Source organism: Erpetoichthys calabaricus, chromosome 12 (assembly GCF_900747795.2).
Source record: "Erpetoichthys calabaricus chromosome 12, fErpCal1.3, whole genome shotgun sequence".
Lineage (NCBI taxonomy): Eukaryota > Metazoa > Chordata > Cladistia > Polypteriformes > Polypteridae > Erpetoichthys > Erpetoichthys calabaricus.
Window position 1 is genome coordinate 114,251,028 of NC_041405.2, and position 21,136 is coordinate 114,272,163.

The 21,136-nt window shown below is 37.1% G+C and overlaps 2 protein-coding genes across 2 annotated transcripts in view; one reads left to right on the forward strand and one right to left on the reverse strand.

Annotated features, from left to right (window-relative positions):
• The window catches only part of fhdc2 (FH2 domain containing 2), a 36,630-nt gene extending 16,797 nt beyond the window's left edge, over positions 1–19,833 (reverse strand). The window contains exons 1-3 of the mRNA XM_028816030.2: positions 19,672–19,833; positions 14,209–14,794; positions 10,004–10,065 (exon numbers count right to left, since the gene is read on the reverse strand). Coding sequence (XP_028671863.1) covers positions 10,004–10,065; positions 14,209–14,706 — 560 coding nt within the window. The 5' untranslated portion in view covers positions 14,707–14,794; positions 19,672–19,833. The remainder of the gene's footprint in view (positions 1–10,003; positions 10,066–14,208; positions 14,795–19,671) is intronic.
• The window catches only part of gcna (germ cell nuclear acidic peptidase), an 816,449-nt gene that overhangs the window by 283,644 nt on the left and 511,669 nt on the right, over positions 1–21,136 (forward strand). The gene's annotated exons all lie outside the window — the stretch shown is intronic.

The window sequence follows — 21,136 nt, forward strand, 5'->3', positions numbered from 1 at the left end:
ATATTCAGCTTGGTTTAGACTTCTATAGCACTGATGCCATGCACAGTGGGCTTACAAAGATTTAAAAACATGAATCAGCAAAAGTAGATAACCACACATCATTTAAATAACACACACACAGATTAATACTGAACATAAAAAACTTACTAGAATACAATAAAGTAACCTGTAAAAGTAGTATTGCCCTGCTGAACACATTGAATGCATACAGATTCTGTAAGTCATCTTGAGGATCAGGGTCTTCAAATTGAATGATCTTTCTTGGGCAAGTCCCTCGAATTCCGATTTATCAGCGATTTACGGACAATACGGACATGCCAGCAAGTTCTGATATAAAGTAACGTTTATAGCTTTTAATTCAACCAATTTGTTTTCAAGCTAAGTGCTAATTTTATAACATTGACAAAGGCTTGGATTCTGCATTTCTGAACGTGTGCCAAAGCTTTACATTATGATTCAGTATTTTGGCAGGATATTACATACCCTTTAAAATTCTCTGTGCAGAAATGGCTAACAGACCCAAAGCCTAGCCAGTATTAAGTCAGTCATGTCTGAGTGAACAAACAAAACTTTAAGGAAAAGTACTCCCACCATTTATTAAAAAAAAAAAAAAAAAAAAAAAAGTCAGTCAGCAAAAATGACTGGAAGTTTGTCATGTTATTTACTGTAGTTGCCTTTAAAAGTAAATGGATTGCTAGGAAGCAACACCATCCATAAGCATAATGAAGCCTTTGTTGCTTTACAGTAACTTATGCTTTTGATATAAAGACCTATACTGAACAGGCCACATATCTTGGAGGGAACGAGCACAACAAAGTAGATTACTTTCAAGTACTATATAAACAGATGGAACAAAGCTTTTGATGGGAGTTTAAGCTCGGACCATTAAAGAGCTCATGCTAGCTTTGTCTGGTTCGCTGATCTCCTACCGTTTACTGTAAATATCAGGATGTGTTTTCTGGCCAATCAAACTGCACTGATTTACCCTTATCAACAGGAACCTTTATCAACTGACGGGAAATTGTTAGTTTAAGTTAGTCAGTTTCGGTAAGAAACTTTTTTTTTTTTTTTTTTTTTTTTTTTTAATATCACTGTTTACTAAAGCATATTTATGACAATTATTATACTGTTATTTTTAAGATTGTTTATATTACATAATAATGCTTTTTTTGGACAAGAACTTATCCATGTCATTCCTACAAGAAATCAGATGCTTATGGCAGACTTTTTTGGCCACGACAATTTGAATATGCAGTCCTTTTGTACTAAAAAGAGTGACCACAAGCGAGATTAAACTCAAACCTGGAGTCCAATGATGAACCTGCTAAAAACTTCTGAGCAGGCCCATCTGACTCCCGAATGCCTTTATCTTAAATTACATTTTACATTACATCTTGCCTGAAGAAGGGGCCCGAGTTGCCTCGAAAGCTTGCATATTGTAATCTTTTTAGTTAGCCAATAAAAGGTGTCATTTTGCTTGGCTTTTCTCTATCTTAAATTCTAATACCAGTCCGTGGCTACTGTAAATGTGTAACTTGCCTAAAGTGTTACCTTTGAAATGGCAGCTGTCTAAAACTGAAATGCAAATGGTGAGGCCTGACTGTTTGTGGCAAGGGGATGGGCCCCCCAGTGTGTGTCACAGATTTATATGATCGTCATGGACTGTTTTATCTGACGTTAGACATTTTCAAATTCTTTAACTGAACAAGAAATACTAAAAATGATAATAAAATACATTTGTTTTTTATCTTTGCACCACATTAAATTTGCAAAACTCCAAATTATCTCGCCATCCAGTCGGTTTCTGTACCCGATCATCATGGGTAGAATATGCCAACCAGCAACTCTCCCGTCTGGCTGCGGACACGCTGCGTTTGTATTCTCCCCCACGGAGTCTTATTTTTCCCCCCTTCTCCTGCCTTTTCACGTCCCCTTTTCAGCTATAAGTTAGCATCCATTTACCATGGCAACCTCTCGGAAATGACTATAACAGGCCACATCCCAGAAAGGTCCTCCTTTATGGCCGTCTGCCCGATGTGCCCATTTTTTTTTCCTCCACTTTTCTATACGTGATTGGGCGGTGTTTTATCTTGGTAGAGTATTATTTTACTCGACTTTCCCCTTTTGTATTATTAATGAGTAGCCTTTGCCAGAATGCCTCAAATCTCACAGACTTACCACTGCTTATAAGGTATTATAGTATATAACTTCTCACCTTCACTTCTACATTTATAACCTCAGGCAATTAGGTGTAGTAAAAGACAAGCAGGAATTAAGTTACAATTTGAATAATGTATTGATAATATTCATAAATAATAAGCAAAGTACATTTGAATTTTGGTAACCGTACAATCTGATAAATGGTGATGTGTAGTTTCAGGCGGCACACAGACTTGTTAGTTACTTAAAATGTCTAGTTAAGGCATCATTGGTGGTCAGCTTTCTTCAGAACAGGCCACATGCCTGACTCAATATGGCTGCCGAGCTGTGCTCTTCATTGGTGATGTCCTTTTCAGTTCACGGTGTGAGATGGTCTTTCATCAGTTTTGTAAGTGTATAGCACTTTGAGCTACATTGTTTGTATGAAAATGTGCTATATAAATAAATGATGTTGTTGTAAAACAGGTCTAATGGGACTCGGTGCTTCTGTATTGGCCCACATCTTCCTTGAGCTACAAAACACAATGCCTACAGCAACGGTTGAAATTGTGAACTCAAAAAAGCCATTTAAGAGACATATTCACAAAATAAAACCTTACATTTGAAATAGACAAAACCATTAGCAGCTTGGAGACTGGCATTTGTCAGCTGCTTTCTCTGATCCACACAGTTGAAGTTAGCCTTGTACCAGCAAACCAGCTAGCATGCAGTGAAGTAATCAATCCATGGTTATGTCTGGTGATGTGGAAATGGTCAATAACTTGCTTGCTGGCTTGGCTTCTCATTGCCACATAGATCCAACTTTTAATGTTTTTCAAATAGCTACCTTTGTTTTCTAAACTTCAAAAGAATGGTCAAGCTTTTTCAAGGTTTACATTTATTATTATTACCCAAGTCTTTTTACTGGTTCACTCTATTTTGGTACATCATATACAGGGATATCAACGTTTTGTAAGCTTTACTTGGCCAAAATATGGCTTTCAACTCATATACGCCAATGTGTTAAATTTATGGTAATTATAAATAGGACTGCGCCAAGCAATTCACATGGACTCTCTTGCGATTCTTGACACTTTCTGGATGCTTCCTTAATGCATGCCTATCAACCCAAAACTTCACAATAAATTGTGGGGATTCTCTCTTTGTAAAATGAGAATATAACTCAATCCATTACACATGCACAGAAAAACCTTTAGCCCGTATCCATTGCAGGTAAATTAAGCAGAAAAACCTACTTGAATAAAGGCAGTTTGTAGTAAATCAAAATGTCTTTACAACTAAATGGTCATGCCAAGAAACAGACATGCAATCAACTTCAAACATTTCAGGTAATATCTGCTCATTTGTGAATGATGATGATTAATCTTATGCTTACAACTAAGCGTGCGTGCCAAGCAGTGGGCCTTCAGTATAAAGCAAACAGAACAACGCCGGCAACAGCTACATGCAAGTTAAAAAGCCAACACCTTTCTATGCCTGTCATATCCAAGAGCTGAGCAATCAAGCAACCCTGAAAATTGCACAACCGTTTTTTTAAAATGAAATGATTAAACAGGAGGTCAAATTGCATTTTTATCAGCAATAAAATGCAAAATTTCACTTGAAACAAGATAATGCAGGGAAAAAAAAAAAGATTCATAGCTAAAATGTTCGAGATTCTCTTTTAGGGTGCAAACAGGTGCAGCCATGGTGAATTCTGCCCAGGAATGCTAACAGCTGTAGTCACAAGATATACATCAAAAAATGTTATTTTGGTAGGATTTTGAAGAAAGCATCTAGAGTGACAGATGACAAATCAAAGTTATGGCCTTCATGTTATCCATATTGTTAGAAGTAGGATGTGAGAGTTAATAGTTTAGAATGGGGGGAAAAATATAGTCCACACTAAACGTTCAAAGAATTCCAAAATTACATACCTGCTGTCTCCAAAACTGCCTTTTTGAGAGTCTTAAAATCAGTTAAAAAGCAAAAAATGAACACGCTAAAGGGGTTCAGGGGAGGACTACAAACAGTGCTCACCTAGCAGCAGCAGCAGTACTTAAATGTTTACCAACGTGTCAAAATAAAAATCCGGTGCTTTTAATAGTACATCCGCATAATCAAAGGTTAATGTTCTTAGAGACTTCCTGTTTTCACTGTAAAGTACTTTGATCGTTAATTGTCCCATGGTTGGTGCGGGGCAAATCAATTGCCACATCACACTCTTGCACCTCTCTACAAAAACAGGAGAGCTGAAAATTATTACATGGCTTAGATCACTGCTTTCTAGTTCTCCATGCCCGTCCACAACTCTTTGAAATGATCTTTGTCACCACAGGTTTGGCCTTTGTTAGCCCCCAATTAGCACTAGAAAAGGCATAAAAACCCAGAAAAAAAAAAAACTTTACCTACGACAGCGCACACACCAACACATTTCCAAAAGGTGCTAATGCAGAGTCAACTATCAAAACAAATTGATTTTTAGGGTGCTGTAGTTTTATTATGTATCCAAATCCAACATTAATACAAAAAAGTTGAAACTTCCTAAAAACTGACTAGTCCAAAGAAGAAACCCAAGTCTCCTTGGGAACTACCTATTGTAGTCCTACCAAATGAATCACATTTAGTGTAGGCTGACCACCTTTTTCAAGGTTAACTCCTTATGTCAGATGTTGCCGAGATGTGTTTTGGCTTACTGCAAATCTAAACTTACACAAGTTTAGAAGATAAAAGAATTGGGGATGCATGAATACTATTTGAATTGATCAGATATCATCCCGTAGGTACTAATACTCAGTACTGGCTCAATCTTTACAGTGTTTTTGGTTTTTTCAAGTGCCAAACAAATACTGGAATACAAAAGGTGGGAACAGTCTGCAGTAGTTTAAAAAAAACAAAAAACACACAACTTAGATGTCCATTTTTTGCTGAAGAAATGGATGCCAACTATACTAAATGTGGTGCATGCATACCAGTCAGATTTCATTAGGTCTATCATATTTGTGTTCAAGAGCTACTCCAGGCACAAAGTTTAATAAAGAGCTGTCACATACAAATTCGAAGTTGGAATAGATTATTTTGTAAACCCCTGTAACATTTGCAGTAAAATTCAAAGTTATTACTCGGCTTCATGTTACCACTGTGAACATTATTTGCTAGAGGACCACCCTGTACAGCAAAAATACATAATCAGGTTTCGGCCACAGCTAAGCCTTATGTGGAGACACCCCTAAAGACAAAGTAACAAATACATTCTTATGCTAGCAACAAACGGAAACTTTTTATATCACAAAATAAATCTATGCCAACCCCACAGAGTGAAGAGATTTCCTCAGTGAAGACTGACAACGCTCCCTGTATGAGATCTTTCTTTTTACATATGTATGCAGATTTGTTGCTGCTATGAATTATGTATACATTTTGCTTGTACTTCAGATGCGTAATGGAGAAATTGAGGAGGTGCAGATTTTATCAATATCAAAACTAGCAAATTAAACATCAGATGTATCACTTCTAGATTAAGCCAGTTTCTATTTTTGAACAGTTTACATGTACAGTATATAGTATTAAACAATGAGAATGATAAAAAAAAAAAAAAAAAAAAAAAAAAAGCAAGCTCTAGTATATTCTCTTAACTTGTAAAACATGTAAAGTAGGATTGTCAAAATTAGGGTTCGTATACTCATTAAACCTAAGTACAGTAAATATCAAAACATATGAACTTAAATGTTTAAGCGCTACTGCATGTACATTTGTATTTAACGGGTCTTTGTATGCATTAGTAACAGTTTTCCTCATGGCGTGTCTGCCAAGCATGCGGTGCTTAAGATTTGTGTACTGACACAGCCCTCACAAGAACATTTCTGCATACATGGAAAAAGACCTGATCAAAGAGAAAAGTGGAAATGAAACACTTCATGCTCCTGTAATGCAAATATACAAAACCGATGCAAATTTTTTTTTTTTTTTTTTTTAAATATATAAACACATTGAACGCAAGCATAACTTTTGTCCTGACAACTCGTCTCCTCCAGCAGGCCTCTACTTCACTATATACCTTTTTGGTTCTTGGGCACAAGAGAGACAAGTTGTATAAATTATAGATGGGCACGGACTTCAAGGCATGGGGAGTCTATTCATTGTTCACAAATGGAGTTACTGAATGTACTAAATGTTGCATTTTAATGATCACTAAGTACTCACTCCTCATTTTATGTTTATCTGGCAAACACTTTCATTAACTGGAACTTAATTCAGCTACCAAGTTCAAACAACACACAGCAAAATAAAAAGGTCAGTTTCTATAAAGTAGATCAAGTGTGCAGAGAAGCCCAATTTCATAAATGTGTAGAGTGGGGCATCAATGGTCAAATAACATACAAGATTAAATTAAATTAAATGGCCCCCCCCCCCCCCCCGACTTATTTTTCATTTTGCCTTTGCTTTAGGGATTGTATCAAGCCACTATCTTCATAAAGACATGCGTTGGGTGACGTAGCAAAGTATGCTCTCCCAACACTAAAATCGAAATTTTAAAGAGCATTTTCAAAGTTGTTATAAGAAGAAAAACAGAATCAGTAATAGAGCAGCTATTTACCACTATGTCTAATGAGAAAGGAAATAACCCCCCATTACAAATAAAAGCTGAATGGCTTTAATATAAAAACATTAGCAAATCAGAGATCCTAGGTTCAAGAGTGAAACTGGACAAGATCAGGAACTAAATTATATTTTTAAGGTGCTGTAGAAGTGTTTAAAATCTGTTAGTTTAGCTACTAACCAAAAAGCAGAGCAGCGCAGCAGATGCCAGTTTTATAAATGACTATACACACTAACAATTAAAAATGATTTTAAAAAGTGCTGATTATAAAACACCTGCAAAATGCTGAAGTACTGCAGCATAACAAAAAAAAAAAAAAAAAAGCAGCGCTCCTTTATGACTGAATGCCAGTGTTCGCCTGTTCACCCAAGAGTAAGAATTTTTTCAAACTCCATTCAAATAGTGATGTTTGTTCGGACAGTCCTAATGTAAAGACACGATGTCTCCATTTATCTACACTACAAGAGCTTACTTAAAATTATCTGCTCTCAAAGGTTGTACTGATTGCACCATTTCAGGAGGAAAAAAAAAAGCCCTTTTGGTCAGGGGAAATCCAACAAGTTGACATTTGGATGGCTTGATAGTGTCCCAATACTTTCTGTAAGTCACTGTGTGTGTGCACGCAGATGTTCCAGTTTTTGTGAAGGGCTGGATTTTCAAGTGTCACCTGCAGTACATGCATGTTTTACATAACAGTGTACAGTTCATAAGCACATCGCTTACTGGTTCACAATGAGCAAAAAAAGTACAAAAAAAAAAAAAACACGTCTTAACATTACATAATGTGCATCTTTCATTGGTATTTTACCGAAGCCAACAATGAGAGGTAAGAATTTCACTCTACTATGCACACAACACACTTGAACTTTAAATTTTTTAGTGCAGACATATCTATCTGAACCAAATATCCTGAGATCAGAGAGTGTCCTCCACTACTGGGCAAGTAATATAATTCAATTTCCTTCCTTGGCTTCTTTAGTATAAAAGCTTCCATCAGCATTATGTACCAGTGTGGTCAGAGAAGGGCTGTTTAGCGCAGCTTCAAGAGCTGTAGATAAGAGGAGAAGCAGACTGAACTGTGAATGGGCCAAAATATAATTTTTGTAAAAAAGGACAAAAAAAAAACTAATGTTTAAAAGCTTAGTCAAGCTAGACATGTCAGTTGCCAAGAACAATAAAGACAATAGACTGCATTTTGTTTACATAGTTGAACAAACTAGAATTTATCTAGGTGTTAAATATTACAAAATACATTTACAACAGTTAGTTGTATTATATGCTTATTCTTAAAAAAAAAAAAAAAAAAGTTTTCACTATGGCTTAAAAATAATATTGTACTTATTGTTGAAAATATAGCATCATGGTTTTTCTTCTAAAAAAGTACTCATTCAGTATTTTGTATTGCCCTACAGTAAATTTCTATACATTGATCTTGTACAAAACAGAAGGTATGCTTACTAGTAGTCTGACTAGCGGCCATTTGACCTACAAGTTTACAGTACATTTCACAGTTTGTGTTAGGTAACAAAAAATGACTGAAAACTGGGTTATTGGGTAGATCAGGCAAGCGGATTTGTTTACTAAATAAAATTTAAGTTATGCATTTGGATAATTCTCATCAAGGAGCACAGTGTGCATGGTAGACAGACATGCAAGTATGAATTTCAATGTATTCTGCATACGTGTCAATACTAATACTACAGTATTGCTAATGGAGCTGTGGAGTACAAAACATTACTGTGCTGTTACCAATATGGCGTGCAGAACACTAGAGACAGAAAACATTATTCAATAACAAATAAAGTCGATACTAGGCCGAGACTTGAGCCAATGACAGAGGATCCCATGTGAGATAGTTCATTTAGAGCCGCATTATTAATGTGAATAGTATGCCTAATGAAGTGTCACACAAGCAGTCACAAAAGTGAGCAAGTGTTCACCATGATTGCAATGATCTTACCTTGGGGTAAGCAAGGAGATCAGAGGCTAATGAAACAAACCTGTAGCAAAGAAGAAAGAAGTTAACCTGGCTGTTGAAATTCACAGCTTAGCATACAACTACCAAAGTTTTGAAGAGCAATAGCCAGAGTCTGTCATGACTCTGCTCTGGCCAGCCCAGTGAAGGCCCAACACTTTCAGTTCCCATCAAGACTCAGCAAGCACTATTTTGGACTCAATCTTTTTAAAATACTAGATCAAAGACCACTAGAAAGAATGATGTATGGCAACCGGCACAGGAAGAAAACTTTAGTATTGAGACATCTATTTTAAATGCTGACAAAATAAATTATATTTAGCAGCCTGCATGATAAGCACTTTTACCACAAAATATGCCTACTTATAAGTAGAGCACAGGTGGGTCACGGATCCATTAATGAAATGAAAACATGCAATTCAGAGGTTTACTGTAAATTTTAGGATGCCAAATAATGTTACGTGCTCTAACCACACGATGTGGCATCTATAGTTTTAAGCCTTAAAGTGGTGAGTTTGCAAGACTGAAGAAAAATAAAAATGTTCAGGTTCCTGCTGATTTATGGCACAGAACTTAACACAGAACTGAAGAAGAAATTTTTGTCACAATGTCATAAGCAATGTGGTTGGAGGAACTAAGGAAGTGGACTAAGTTACAAGATTGTTGGCTCAATTGTCCCCATCTCTGATTTGTGAGATGATCCCAAGCAAACCAATTTGGTTGGGCAGAGCTCCAATTGTATGTTTTATATATACATACATACATATACATATATATACACACACACATACATATATACACATATACATATATACACATATCTCTGTACAACAGTCAAGCCCTGTTGGATCATGGTCAATATAGAAAAGGCACTATACAATAAAGACTATCCTTGTTCATTCCTTTTTCTGCAAATAGTATTCTTATGTGCTGGCAATGAATCATGTAGCATGCACACATTTACCGTCAAATGTGTCTCATACTTTGTTACAATTAAAAACTGGAGGTGTAGACATATGTTTTTAATGAACAAATAATTGTTTAACTACTTAATCAAATAAGCAAACAAGGAAAGAATTTCCTGTATCCGGTTTCAATTTTCCCCTACTTGATCCATCTTTAAAAAGGGGTATGGAGGAGAGTTCATGACAATGGCTTCCTGCCAAACCATTTTTGTGTAATTCAAATAAAAAAAGACAAATGTATCAAATTCCACATCCGATACAGTACATATACTTGTGCACTCTACGTTTCAGGTTACACAGGAGTGTGCACTGACAGGGTCTTACCTCTTAAACTGCTTGAGAAATATTCCAATATTCATGCTTCTCTTTGCATCCAACAAAGACACCTGAAATCAAATTACACAAGAAATGAGGGTGTGTATGTGTGGCAGGGGAGACGAGCAGCTTTCAACACTACCATTATCATAACCATCATGTACAAGCATGTCAAGTATTATTAAAGAAAACCTGAATTTCTTATTCACTGAAAAGAAGGTGGATACAGCTGGATGAAAAACGTCTGTGCCAAAACGCCACGAAAGAGCAGGGAAAAAAAAATTAAGATGACATGAAGGAGTGGAAAAAAATTGATAAGCATTAAGTGCTTTTCTCTAACAAATCTGTTTACTTAAAACCATGGGGGGGAGTAACAGAGGAATTTTACCAGTTCAAAAGACACAGGTTAGCATCCACCATTTCCTGTTCTTGCTAGTGATCACACACTTGAAAAACTTGGGGGAAAAAAAGCAAACATGCTGGTTCATTTGTAAAAAGGTACTCCTCAGTCAATAAGACCCAAAAGAATGTCAGACCCAGAAAATGTTCAAACTAACTCATATCCATATAAGACATTTTGTGTTAAATTTTAAGCTCAGTGAATATCTATCTTCCATGTGAACTAGTACAACACCTTTAATTACATTATCATTTCAATTGAGTCAGTTTTGAAGGCATGGATTGGGCCTTCAAATTGTCCCTACTCTTAACTAAAAAGAGATTTAAGTCTTACCTGAAGCGTAAATACACACACACACCCCATCCGATTACGATTCAAATCAAGCAGGTTTTGCTGACGAGGCAACAGCACCAACTACAGCAATATTATACCACACTAGATTTTGAACAGTTTAAATATGGCATAGTGAGCATTAAAAGTGACAAATTATAACATTTGAATAAAATAACTCAGCAACTATTACCACCTATCATCTCATTGGGTCCTTGTTAGTGTGAATAATAATTTAGAGTAACAGGCGAGAATGAGTTCTAGAACTTTATCACCAGGCCACCGATGCCCTTTGCTACAACGTCAACCAAAGTGGTCCAGTGGCTAATGATTTCTGGCTCAATTGTCCTGATGATTATTTGACACTTTTAATAAAGTAAGTCAAAGCAACTAATCACAGGGGAATATGGAGGTATGACCTGATACTGCCTCACTGTTCTCACAATGCCTACATGTATGGCAATAAGGTACTCTTAAGATCATTAATGTTTACAAATACAGTGTATTTTAGTACTTCAAAATAGAAAAAAAAAGTACTCTTTTACAAAATAAAAGAAAAACAGTCAATAGGATAAAATGCCAGCAATGAAAGGAGTTCACGAATTGTGAACAGCACACTTCACTTCAGGTGCATCAACATGGACATTATGTACTCAACTAGAATACACATAAAACATGCTTTGTCATGTTTTTAAAAGGGCACACTTCTTAGAATGTCCTTGGAACAAAGGACACCTTGACTGTTGCAACTAAGCACAGACATTTCTGGTGCTGCAGGATGTGTACACAAGAGTGTTGAGCTGCAAACATCGCGACAAATGCAACATTTTATGAAGCATAAAGACAGCAATCAAAAAGCTTAATCTCAAAAGAATACAGTACTACTGTGGTGTTCTAATCAAGATTTAGTATTTCAGTAAATTGCTCATGCAAATCAATGAATAATCTTCAGAGCAAACAGCTCACATATAAACTAAACTTGTCTTGCGCTATATATTATATAAAAACACCTACTAGCAAGCAAAACCTCGCATTGTTATGCACCGAGCCCAACTACACCAGATTTGTACCCCTCATTTCCAAGAGGAATTCTGAATTTGACCACATATGCAGCTTAATACATTAATACACAACAGCGTTTTGGCAAGAGACTCCACCTAAAATAACTAGCACAACAGATTAGGCAATGCATTCATTGTTTTCCTTTGGATTTTCTTTAAGGAACAGACAGGATCAGCTATATTCATTAATGCTTACAGTTAAACACACAATTCATGCAAGCCAGACTTATGAAATCAAAAGGTGGAGAATGAATGATGTAAGGTAGAGGAGGAGAGGCTTGTGATTCACAGCAAGGAGTGCAGGGTGGGTTGATAATCCACTTCTTAACAAAAAAAAAAAAAAAAAAAATGCATAACACATTGGAGCCCTATGTCTTTTTTCCATATTGGTTACAACCATTAAGGTTTTTATTTTACCTTTAATTGTTTTTTTGAACGCCCTTGGGGGCCCAGACAGAGAGTGAGAGACAGGCACTTCAAACAGTTTTATCAAAAAGCTGCATATTAAAAGGTATCAGGGATGAAATGAAATTATATTTTAGTCCATATTTGAGGTTAATAAATGTATTTAAAACTAAAATTTTCTTCAATACACTAATTGGGTTTATAATTATATAAGCCAGATAAACAAATAAAAAATAGTTTATATTATATATATATTAGTTCAAAATAGTGATTAAAGCCAATTACAAGCACAATTAGAAATTGCAGACAACTTCAAAATGAGAGTACTGTGACATTGTGCATATTACAGATGTTCACTGTTTATTTAAAAGGGGATTTAATAATATTTATGGACTGATGTCAACGCATTTTAAGGAAATAAAATTCACACAATGTTCCTCATTTGGTTAATTATAAATGAAAATCTGCACTTAACATTAATACTTGGTTGTTGATATATGTACTTCAGTATGAATCCATGTTGAGGCTCAAGTATATCACATGATCTCCTTGAACACCTTCACTGCTTTTTACATCATCAGTTTGTGGGGATACACAATATAATACTGACACACATCTATCTGGCTGGCAGAGGAAACAAAGTGGGCTAAATCACTAAGCTAAAATGGGCTAAATGTAAACTTAGAAATAAATTCTCCCATTCACAGTCACCAAGATGTAAGTGGCATAAGAATGGATTCCCATGCAGTTGAGGTTTTCCATTGTACCCCTCAAAATATTTGACCTGTTTAGTGTTGCTGTTCTTCAAGATTAAGAACGAGACTATTAACATTGACTGATCAGTTCCAAAATTTAAGATGCAGCTGGTCATAAACTTAACCCTTAAATTCCAATGAACCCCCACCAGTCTGCTTTTTGTAACCACTACGATGTGACACTTGCATACCGAGTCATACGTCTGCTTCTTGCTCACTGTCTGCTGAAGCTTTGTGGCAAATGCATTTCAACACTGCTCACAGATAGCTGTTAAATTATAAACTATCAACAATCTATTTGAAGCAACCCCAGTAAGATTGTCTCTATCATTTAGTTTGAAATGAAAAGAAAACCCAAAAGTAGTTACGTTAGGCAGTGACAAATCTTTATTTTTCTTACCGAAGCTAACCAGTGGGGTTGTGCAAAAAACAGTAAGGTTAGAAAAGTAAGACACTCACTCTACTCTGTGTACATGACAATACTATTAATGCTAAACACTCCAATCATCGCTTGGAAGAATACTATTCAATAAAATGCAAGCTTGCAAACCACAGGAACAACTTTGCTGCAACATGGATGGATGGAACGACGGAGTTTAGTGTTTGTGTATTCTTTATATCCCTGCTCATTTCTGAAATTAATATTTCAATCCCTACTGCTTGATAACGTTTTACCAAATTAAAGGGTGCTGTGATTCCTTGTTCAAATTTTGCCATTAGGGAAGAAACATAAATAAATGCATTTATACAAAAACCACGAGTGTCACCACATTGAGGTGGCTAATTGTCTAACTGGCACAGGCCTACACATCACTCACTCTTTTGTCTCTATAGACTTTAGAATGCAATCCTTGACAGAAACAACCATTTATCCCCTAAACTGGACAGCAGAACAAAGTTGCGATATACTTTTTTAGAAAACAATACAGATGGACATCCTAAAAAAAATAAAAATCATGGCTCTACAGTAGTTAAACATGCTTTAATAGCTAAGCAGGTCAAATAATCCAATACATGTCACAATTTATAGAAATGAGCTAGCCACCTAGAGGGCATTGCTAAGTTCTAGGGAAGGTTATTGGAAAAATTAGCATAAAAAAAAAAATACAACTTAAAACCAGAATACCAAGCAATAAGCCCACACAAAATGACTGCTTCTCATTAAATATTTGCCTTCGATGAGTTAACACCAAATGTGCAAAATGGACCAGTTTAGCCTGACACCTTCTAAAGACGACAGGTACAATCATAAGAGCCATTTACCTTGTCAGCACTAGGATCCATTGACGATCGGGAGTGCATACTCCTCCGTGAGGCACGGGCCATCTCTGCATTGGCCTCCTTTCTCCCAAAAAGTTCCTCCATGCTAGTGACATCAATCTGGAAGTCATCATGCACAGAGTTCCAAAGACTCTTTCTTCCCACAATGCGATCCTTGGGAATTGCATCCCAGTTAAAATTCCTGAGTCTCGATCGCCGAGTCACATCCACACGAGTAAAGGGAGATCCAGTAGGAGGAGGGGGAGCAAAAGGGGGAGGAGGTGGTGGTGGAGGGGGCGGAGGAGCAAGTAATGGGGGAGGTGGTGGAGCAGACTGGAGAGGACTTTCCAAGTGAGAAGGTAATGGAAGGGGTGCAGGATTGCTCCCCGTTTCCATCAGTTTAATGGCAATCTCAGTCAGTTGTGGGCTCTTCTCACAGGTGGGCCCAGAGACTCCATGCAAGCGGCTTTCCTTGACACAAACATTAACGTTAATCAGCATTATGGCAAGGGGTGCCCTCTCATCGTCACTTCACACTGTGCGGCATTGTATCTTCATTTCAAAAATGTAAATCTGGTACAGGCACTTTCTGTGGAAACAAACAATACTGTAATGAATCATATCAGACAAGTACTAACTTATGCTGAACATTACACTCTGTTTAAAAACTATTTGTCTCTGCATGCAACCTAAACGCAAATTCTAAGTACAAATGTAGAACTTCTGCAAAAGCAATATACAGACTGCTATCAAATGCATATCGCAAAACAAAACACAGATCAAACAAGATTACAATAGCAGCATTAAGCAGAGAGTAAAATTAAAAGATTACTGCAAGTAGAGACAACGAGGCAATATTGACAGACAGTACAGGGTTTAGAAATAGCCTCACACAAAAGGAAATCATTTTCTGTGGGACACAACAAAAACGAAAACAGAAGAAGCAGTGCACGGGAAAGCATACCAGAGTCCATGAAGGAAGAACTCTTCTAGGAAACAAAGAGAACAAGTGGATATTTGGCCTGGAATTAAATTAGGTTTTATAGTTGTATTTAGCACATTAAAAAAAAAAAAAAAAACTAAACGTTGACAAACGCACTTTACAGAGAATAAAGGCTAACTATAAGAAATAAAAGCCAGATAAGGAATTATTAAAAACAAAATTATACATACATGAGCACACACATACCAACATAAAAACAGCTTATGTAAAATTACAAAAAGTTAAATACATCCGGAAAATTAACACAGTATAAACAATAGCAAGATTTAAACACTCAAGCTCATAAGATAAAAAGCAAGTGAATAAAAGTGATTTTTTTAACAGAAACTTAAAACTATGAAGTGTGGGAGCAGATCTTATGAAGGACAAACCGTTACACAATTTAGGACCATGATCGCCCCTCTGCTTCAATTGTGCACATGGGTCAGTAAACAATAGCTGATCTGAAGACCTCAGCTGCCTGGCTGACAAGTATGAAACAAGAAGATCAGCCAAGTACGGTGGAGCAGACCCATGTAGTTCTTTAAAAACCAAACACTAAAATATTAACATTCACCCTAACAAATAGGGAGCCCATGAGGAGAGGCCAACACCGGAGTGATGAGATCCTCTTTTTTTTTTTTTTTTTTTTTTTTTTTAAACTGGGGGGCAAAAAACTAGCAGCTGCATTCTTCACCAGCTTCAGGCAAGACAGTTTTGTACAGGATACCCAACATGCAGAATCAGAAAACTTATGTTACAACTTAACAACTGACAAGGGACATATTTCACTAAGTATAAAAGTAACCATGTAAAGTATAATAAATGTAAGTATGTTAGTATTGCATGAATGAGCTTGTGTAGGTCAAAAACGGCTTGACTTTATTGATCACCCTGAGGTAGAAAAAAAAAAAAATACTTTCATCTGTTTGTTAAATTTAACACCTGAATCCAAGATCACCCTGAGATTTTTAGCACATTGCTTTAAGTACCAGACAAGTGGACCCAACGGCTAGCAATGTTTCAGGTAACAGTGGGTTGACCAAACAGAAGGACTTCAGTTCCAGACTCATTTAACTGCAGGAAGTTAACCTTAAACAGGACATGGAATCAGTTTCCCCAAAATAAATGTTCATAAAGAACTGTGTAGCATAGCACTGGTATAGCATGACGGCCAGTGTGAGAAGATGGCTGTGCTTTCTACATGCTTATGCATGTCTTGTGTTTGAAGAGACGAGTGTTCTAAAGCAGACTAGCGGATAAGGAGTGATTGCCATAAATTCCAAGCAAGCTGATGTTAGGTCAGGTGTGGAGAATCTGAATTGACCTGGTATGAATGCTTATGATGGGGAGTTTCATTCAGTGAACGGACACCCATTTCAGGGTTGGGTGTTGCATAAGAAATTTTGACAAATGGGACGAGATCTTTCAGTCCATCAAATCCACTTGTTTAGCTAATAGCTAAGCCATCCCAATCTCTCATCCAGATTCTTCTTAAAGGTTGTCAAAGTTTCTGCTTTAACTCCATGTCTCAGCAGTTTCTTGCAGGGACCCACAACTCTCTGCATAAAGAAGTGCTTCCTGGCTTCAGTCTTAAATGTACTTCCCCTTAATTTCCACCAGTTTTCCCCGAGTACGCGATTTGCCCTTAAGCTGGACAAATGTTGCTGGATCTACTTTATCAATGCCTTGGAGGATTTTAAAATAACACTGCTAGGATATTCTGTGGCTCATCACAGCCCTAAATCAGAACTAAATGGGTTCAGTTAGTGGATGAAGGGTAAAATGAATTTTAATGGTGGTGTGAACCATAAAGCCCCCGAGGGATACCATGTTGACATATATTCCTGGTGTTAGTGTTCACATTTCTAAGTCAACTCAGACAAACAATCTGAATTAACAGGAGTCCATCAAAACAAAATGCATTTGATTCTGGATGCTGTGAGGCACTGTAGTTAACTGTTTGCAGTTTATCATGTCTAATCGAGTTAAGCATTTGCCCCAAAACGAAAAAATATGCATTCGTCACAATTATTGTACTACGTTTACTTTAATAAAAAAAAAAACCTGCATGTTTGTTTATTATAAAAACCGAGCCCCCACATTATTGGATTTTACCGATTTTTGTTTTAGTGGATATGTATTAACAGTATAAAATGTGTTTGTTGGATTTAAGTATAAAAAAAATAATAGAAGGATCCAATACAACTTCTTCAATACCAGTGTACTACTTCATTTATTTTTAAAACAGAACTAATAGGGATACAAAGAAACTCCTTGAGCATGGGAAAGGTACTATATAAATGAAATGTAACGTTTTATTATTAAGAGATAATTTCATATCACTACTTTTACAAAATAGTGTAGTACAGAGTAAAATATAAGGGACCTTCAAAACTTTATTTGGAGAAAAAGTGGAAGGGATTGCCTAGCTTAGTTGGGCTGGCTGGCCTGTACCTGTCAATTGTTTTTTTCTAACGTTTTATGGCAAGAAAATAACTAGAGGAACTAACTTAGAAGTTCAATGATCAGTACAGGTTTGTGGCCGGGTACTTTCTGAAAGACAGTGAAAGAAAAACACCCACCCCAACACTCAGAGAACATACAAAAAAAAAATCAAACTAGAAGGTGCTTCGCATTGAAGACCGGAGACATTTGGCACTGGAGGGCTGAAGTTTGACACCCAATATTAAACAGTAGCAACAAATATTTTCCACGCTAGGCAGGAAACAGCTAACCCAGGCACCGAGATCCATCCCTGAATGTCTGCTAAATGAATCAAACGGAGTGCACTCCGACAGCTGGGCATGGATCTGCTAGACTTGTCAGTTCCTGCAACATCCCATAATTACAGATTACTAATATTTCATGCTTTCCACGTTTAACCTGCCGCGTGTAGAACACTGCGTCCGAAAAGTTAACTGAAGCGCATTATTAACGTCTTATCAGATTACTGACTTGAACACAAATGCTAACGTTAATTATTCTGCAAGCTGTATGGAATATTACGGGGAGGAAAAAGAGAGCCAGCAGTTTACAGTGGTACGAGCTCTGTGTAAACGACGGATCGCGAATTCTACTCGACTTTAATTTTATGATATCTCACACTACTAAGGAAAGAGTGGGACAGACAGTATAAAGTATAAAACAAGGTATGGAATTCTGATGCAGTACTTAAGTGAATAGTTTCGGGGAAGAGCGGCGAATCTGCACAACAATAGAGACATCCAAGAATCCATCGGACGAACCCCCTCTGGCCATATCCCCTTTTGACTTTTGCGTCTACAATAAAATAAAACGTGACAACTGTTTGTGTAAGATTGCATCGCTGATGGAAACTCGTGGTACTTTCCACTCTGTTTTAGGATTTTTTTTTTTTTTTAAATTGAAAGGAAACGCAATATGCTATAATTTAAACGAGGTTAAAACACTGGGAAGGGGTGATTTTAGAATTAGCAGACGCCAGCGCTTCAGCCGCTAATTGCTGACCATTAGCCTCATTAACAACTGGGTAAGCCCTGCCCGTGTTAGCACGGCCCAGATCTTCTTTATGCTATTTATGAAAAGGAAAAAAAAACAAAACGCGGTGAAAACTACACCATTCCGGGCTTTAAAGTCTTGGTAAAGTCTCACCTAACTAAAGTGGCACCAAAAACGGTTTCTGCATTTATTTTTCAAGTCACGTTCCTTCAAGATACCGGGTGATGTATCTATATTAAAAAGAAACACACAAGGCTGCGCAAAACTTGCTTTTACTCCTTCAACGTCAAAGTTAAAGTTAGTGCAGTAAGCGATATCAGCAGGGGGCGCCGATACCATTAACGCCATCGTTCACTTACAGTCGTTTTATTTTACTTTACTTTGGAACTAACAAAATTAAAATATACAATTCGGATAAGCCAATGCGTATAAATAGATATTAAGCATAGGCGTATTGCTGAAAAAAGCGGAGTTGAATCGGACTGTTCAGCTACGTTTTTTTTTTGTTTGTTTGTGTTTTTTTTTTTTTTTTTAATACGTCAAATTCTATAAATACAAAAACTGCACTCCTTAAAAGAATATTTACAAAATGCTCCAGCTCTAAAGCAGAATGTTATAAAGAGTGCCGACCAACTGTAAGCAAAAATAGTTCATGATCAATTTTACTATGGAGAATGCGATGTCTGAAACTTAAATAAAAGCGATTACACGCAACCTTTTCATTTTCCTTTTTTTTGGCTAAACGGGCCCGAAACAATTACAAACGGATAATTTAAAAAATGCACCTGTCGTACAACTGCAAATATTTTTCATTTTTGATTATCACAAAATTCTTCACTACTTAGCGCTTATCAACTGAAGTGTTACTTTCCGCAGAAGGGGTTTTCACCTTTTATACTCAAGCGCATTTATCGAGACAAAATATCTCACACGCAAAACAGTGGACAAATACAAAGTCACATACAAATAAATATGCGGAATTTTAAAAGAAAAAATAAACTTACAAGGCCGTCTTCACTGCTCACTTCACCAGTTATATTCCCCCTTTTTAATATCCCACATACAGGTCCCGGCCGCTTAGCGAGCACAATCCTTCGTGCGCTCTCTCTTTCTTAACACTGCTGAACTGAAGCTAGCGAGAAACTTTTCAAAACTCCAGCGGCCAACGCGCCTGCGCGTTTTAAAGCCCAAACCCGCATATAAAGCAGAGACGCGCCCATCGGCCTTCGATCACCTATTGAAGTCACTGGACATCACCTCATAAAGACGTGGGAAATTTCACAGGATCCCCATCGACTGAGTTATAAAAATAATAAAAAAAATCCCGTTTCACGAAAGTGGTTTGTTTATAGAGAAGTATATGTTTATGGAGAAGGGGTTTACAGGTGTTTGTCTTATACTATTACTGTATATTACTATGTTGGGGGTAAGAAAGAAAATGCAAATTAAAGCACCGAATGAACTCGATGCATTGAAGGCGATATTCATTCTTTTTTTTAATAAATTCAAATTTGACTATTTATTAATATTTTAATTTATGCTAGACATTCTGCATGTGTAGAAAGGCAAAACAGACTGGTGCATAGATAGGCAACTTGTATGATTGTTAACCAAAGTAAAATCAAGTTTTCTGTTAGAAAACACATTATAATTTATTTCCTTTACATTTATTTTTTCACATGCATGTGTAAAACATAAATCTGGCAAGTTTAACCAGATTAACTTCATTTTCCTTAAAAATCACTTGAGCAATTACGCACAAATGTCCTGGTGGTCCTGTTGTAATGACTGTATTACACCTGCATTTTCCTGTTCAAGCTTCCCAGAGTCCATCTTCTCTGAAAGACGGGAGCACCCCGATGGCTTACCAATTAATCATAAATCACCCATGTGCACATTTAGAATCACAAAGTATTTTTGGACTGAGGCCATGTAGACATGAGGAGAACATGTTAAAGACACCATGTCGGCTGAAATAGGGTGCCACATACTTTTTTATTTTTTCACCCATTACAACTATTCCGTTCTCTTAATTCAGCATTTATTTTTGCTTTTTCACACATGGTTGCCTGTTGCTTGATTCACAGCATATTCATATTCATGGTGAACATCCATCCATCCATTTTCCATCCCGCTGAATCCGAACACAGGGTCACAGGGGTCTGCTGGAGCCAATCCCAGCCAACACAGGGCACAAGGCAGGAACCAAACCCGGGCAGGGTGCCAACCCACCGCAGGACACACACAAACACACCCACACACCAAGCACACACTAGGGCCAATTTAGAATCGCCAGTCCACCTAACCTGCATGTCTTTGGACTGTGGGAGGACACCGGAGCACCCGGAGGAAACCCACGCAGACATGGGGAGAACATGCAAACTCCACACAGGGAGTACCCAGGAAGCTAACCCAGGTCCCCAGGTCTCCCAACTGCGAGGCAGCAGCGCTACCCACTGCGCCACCGTG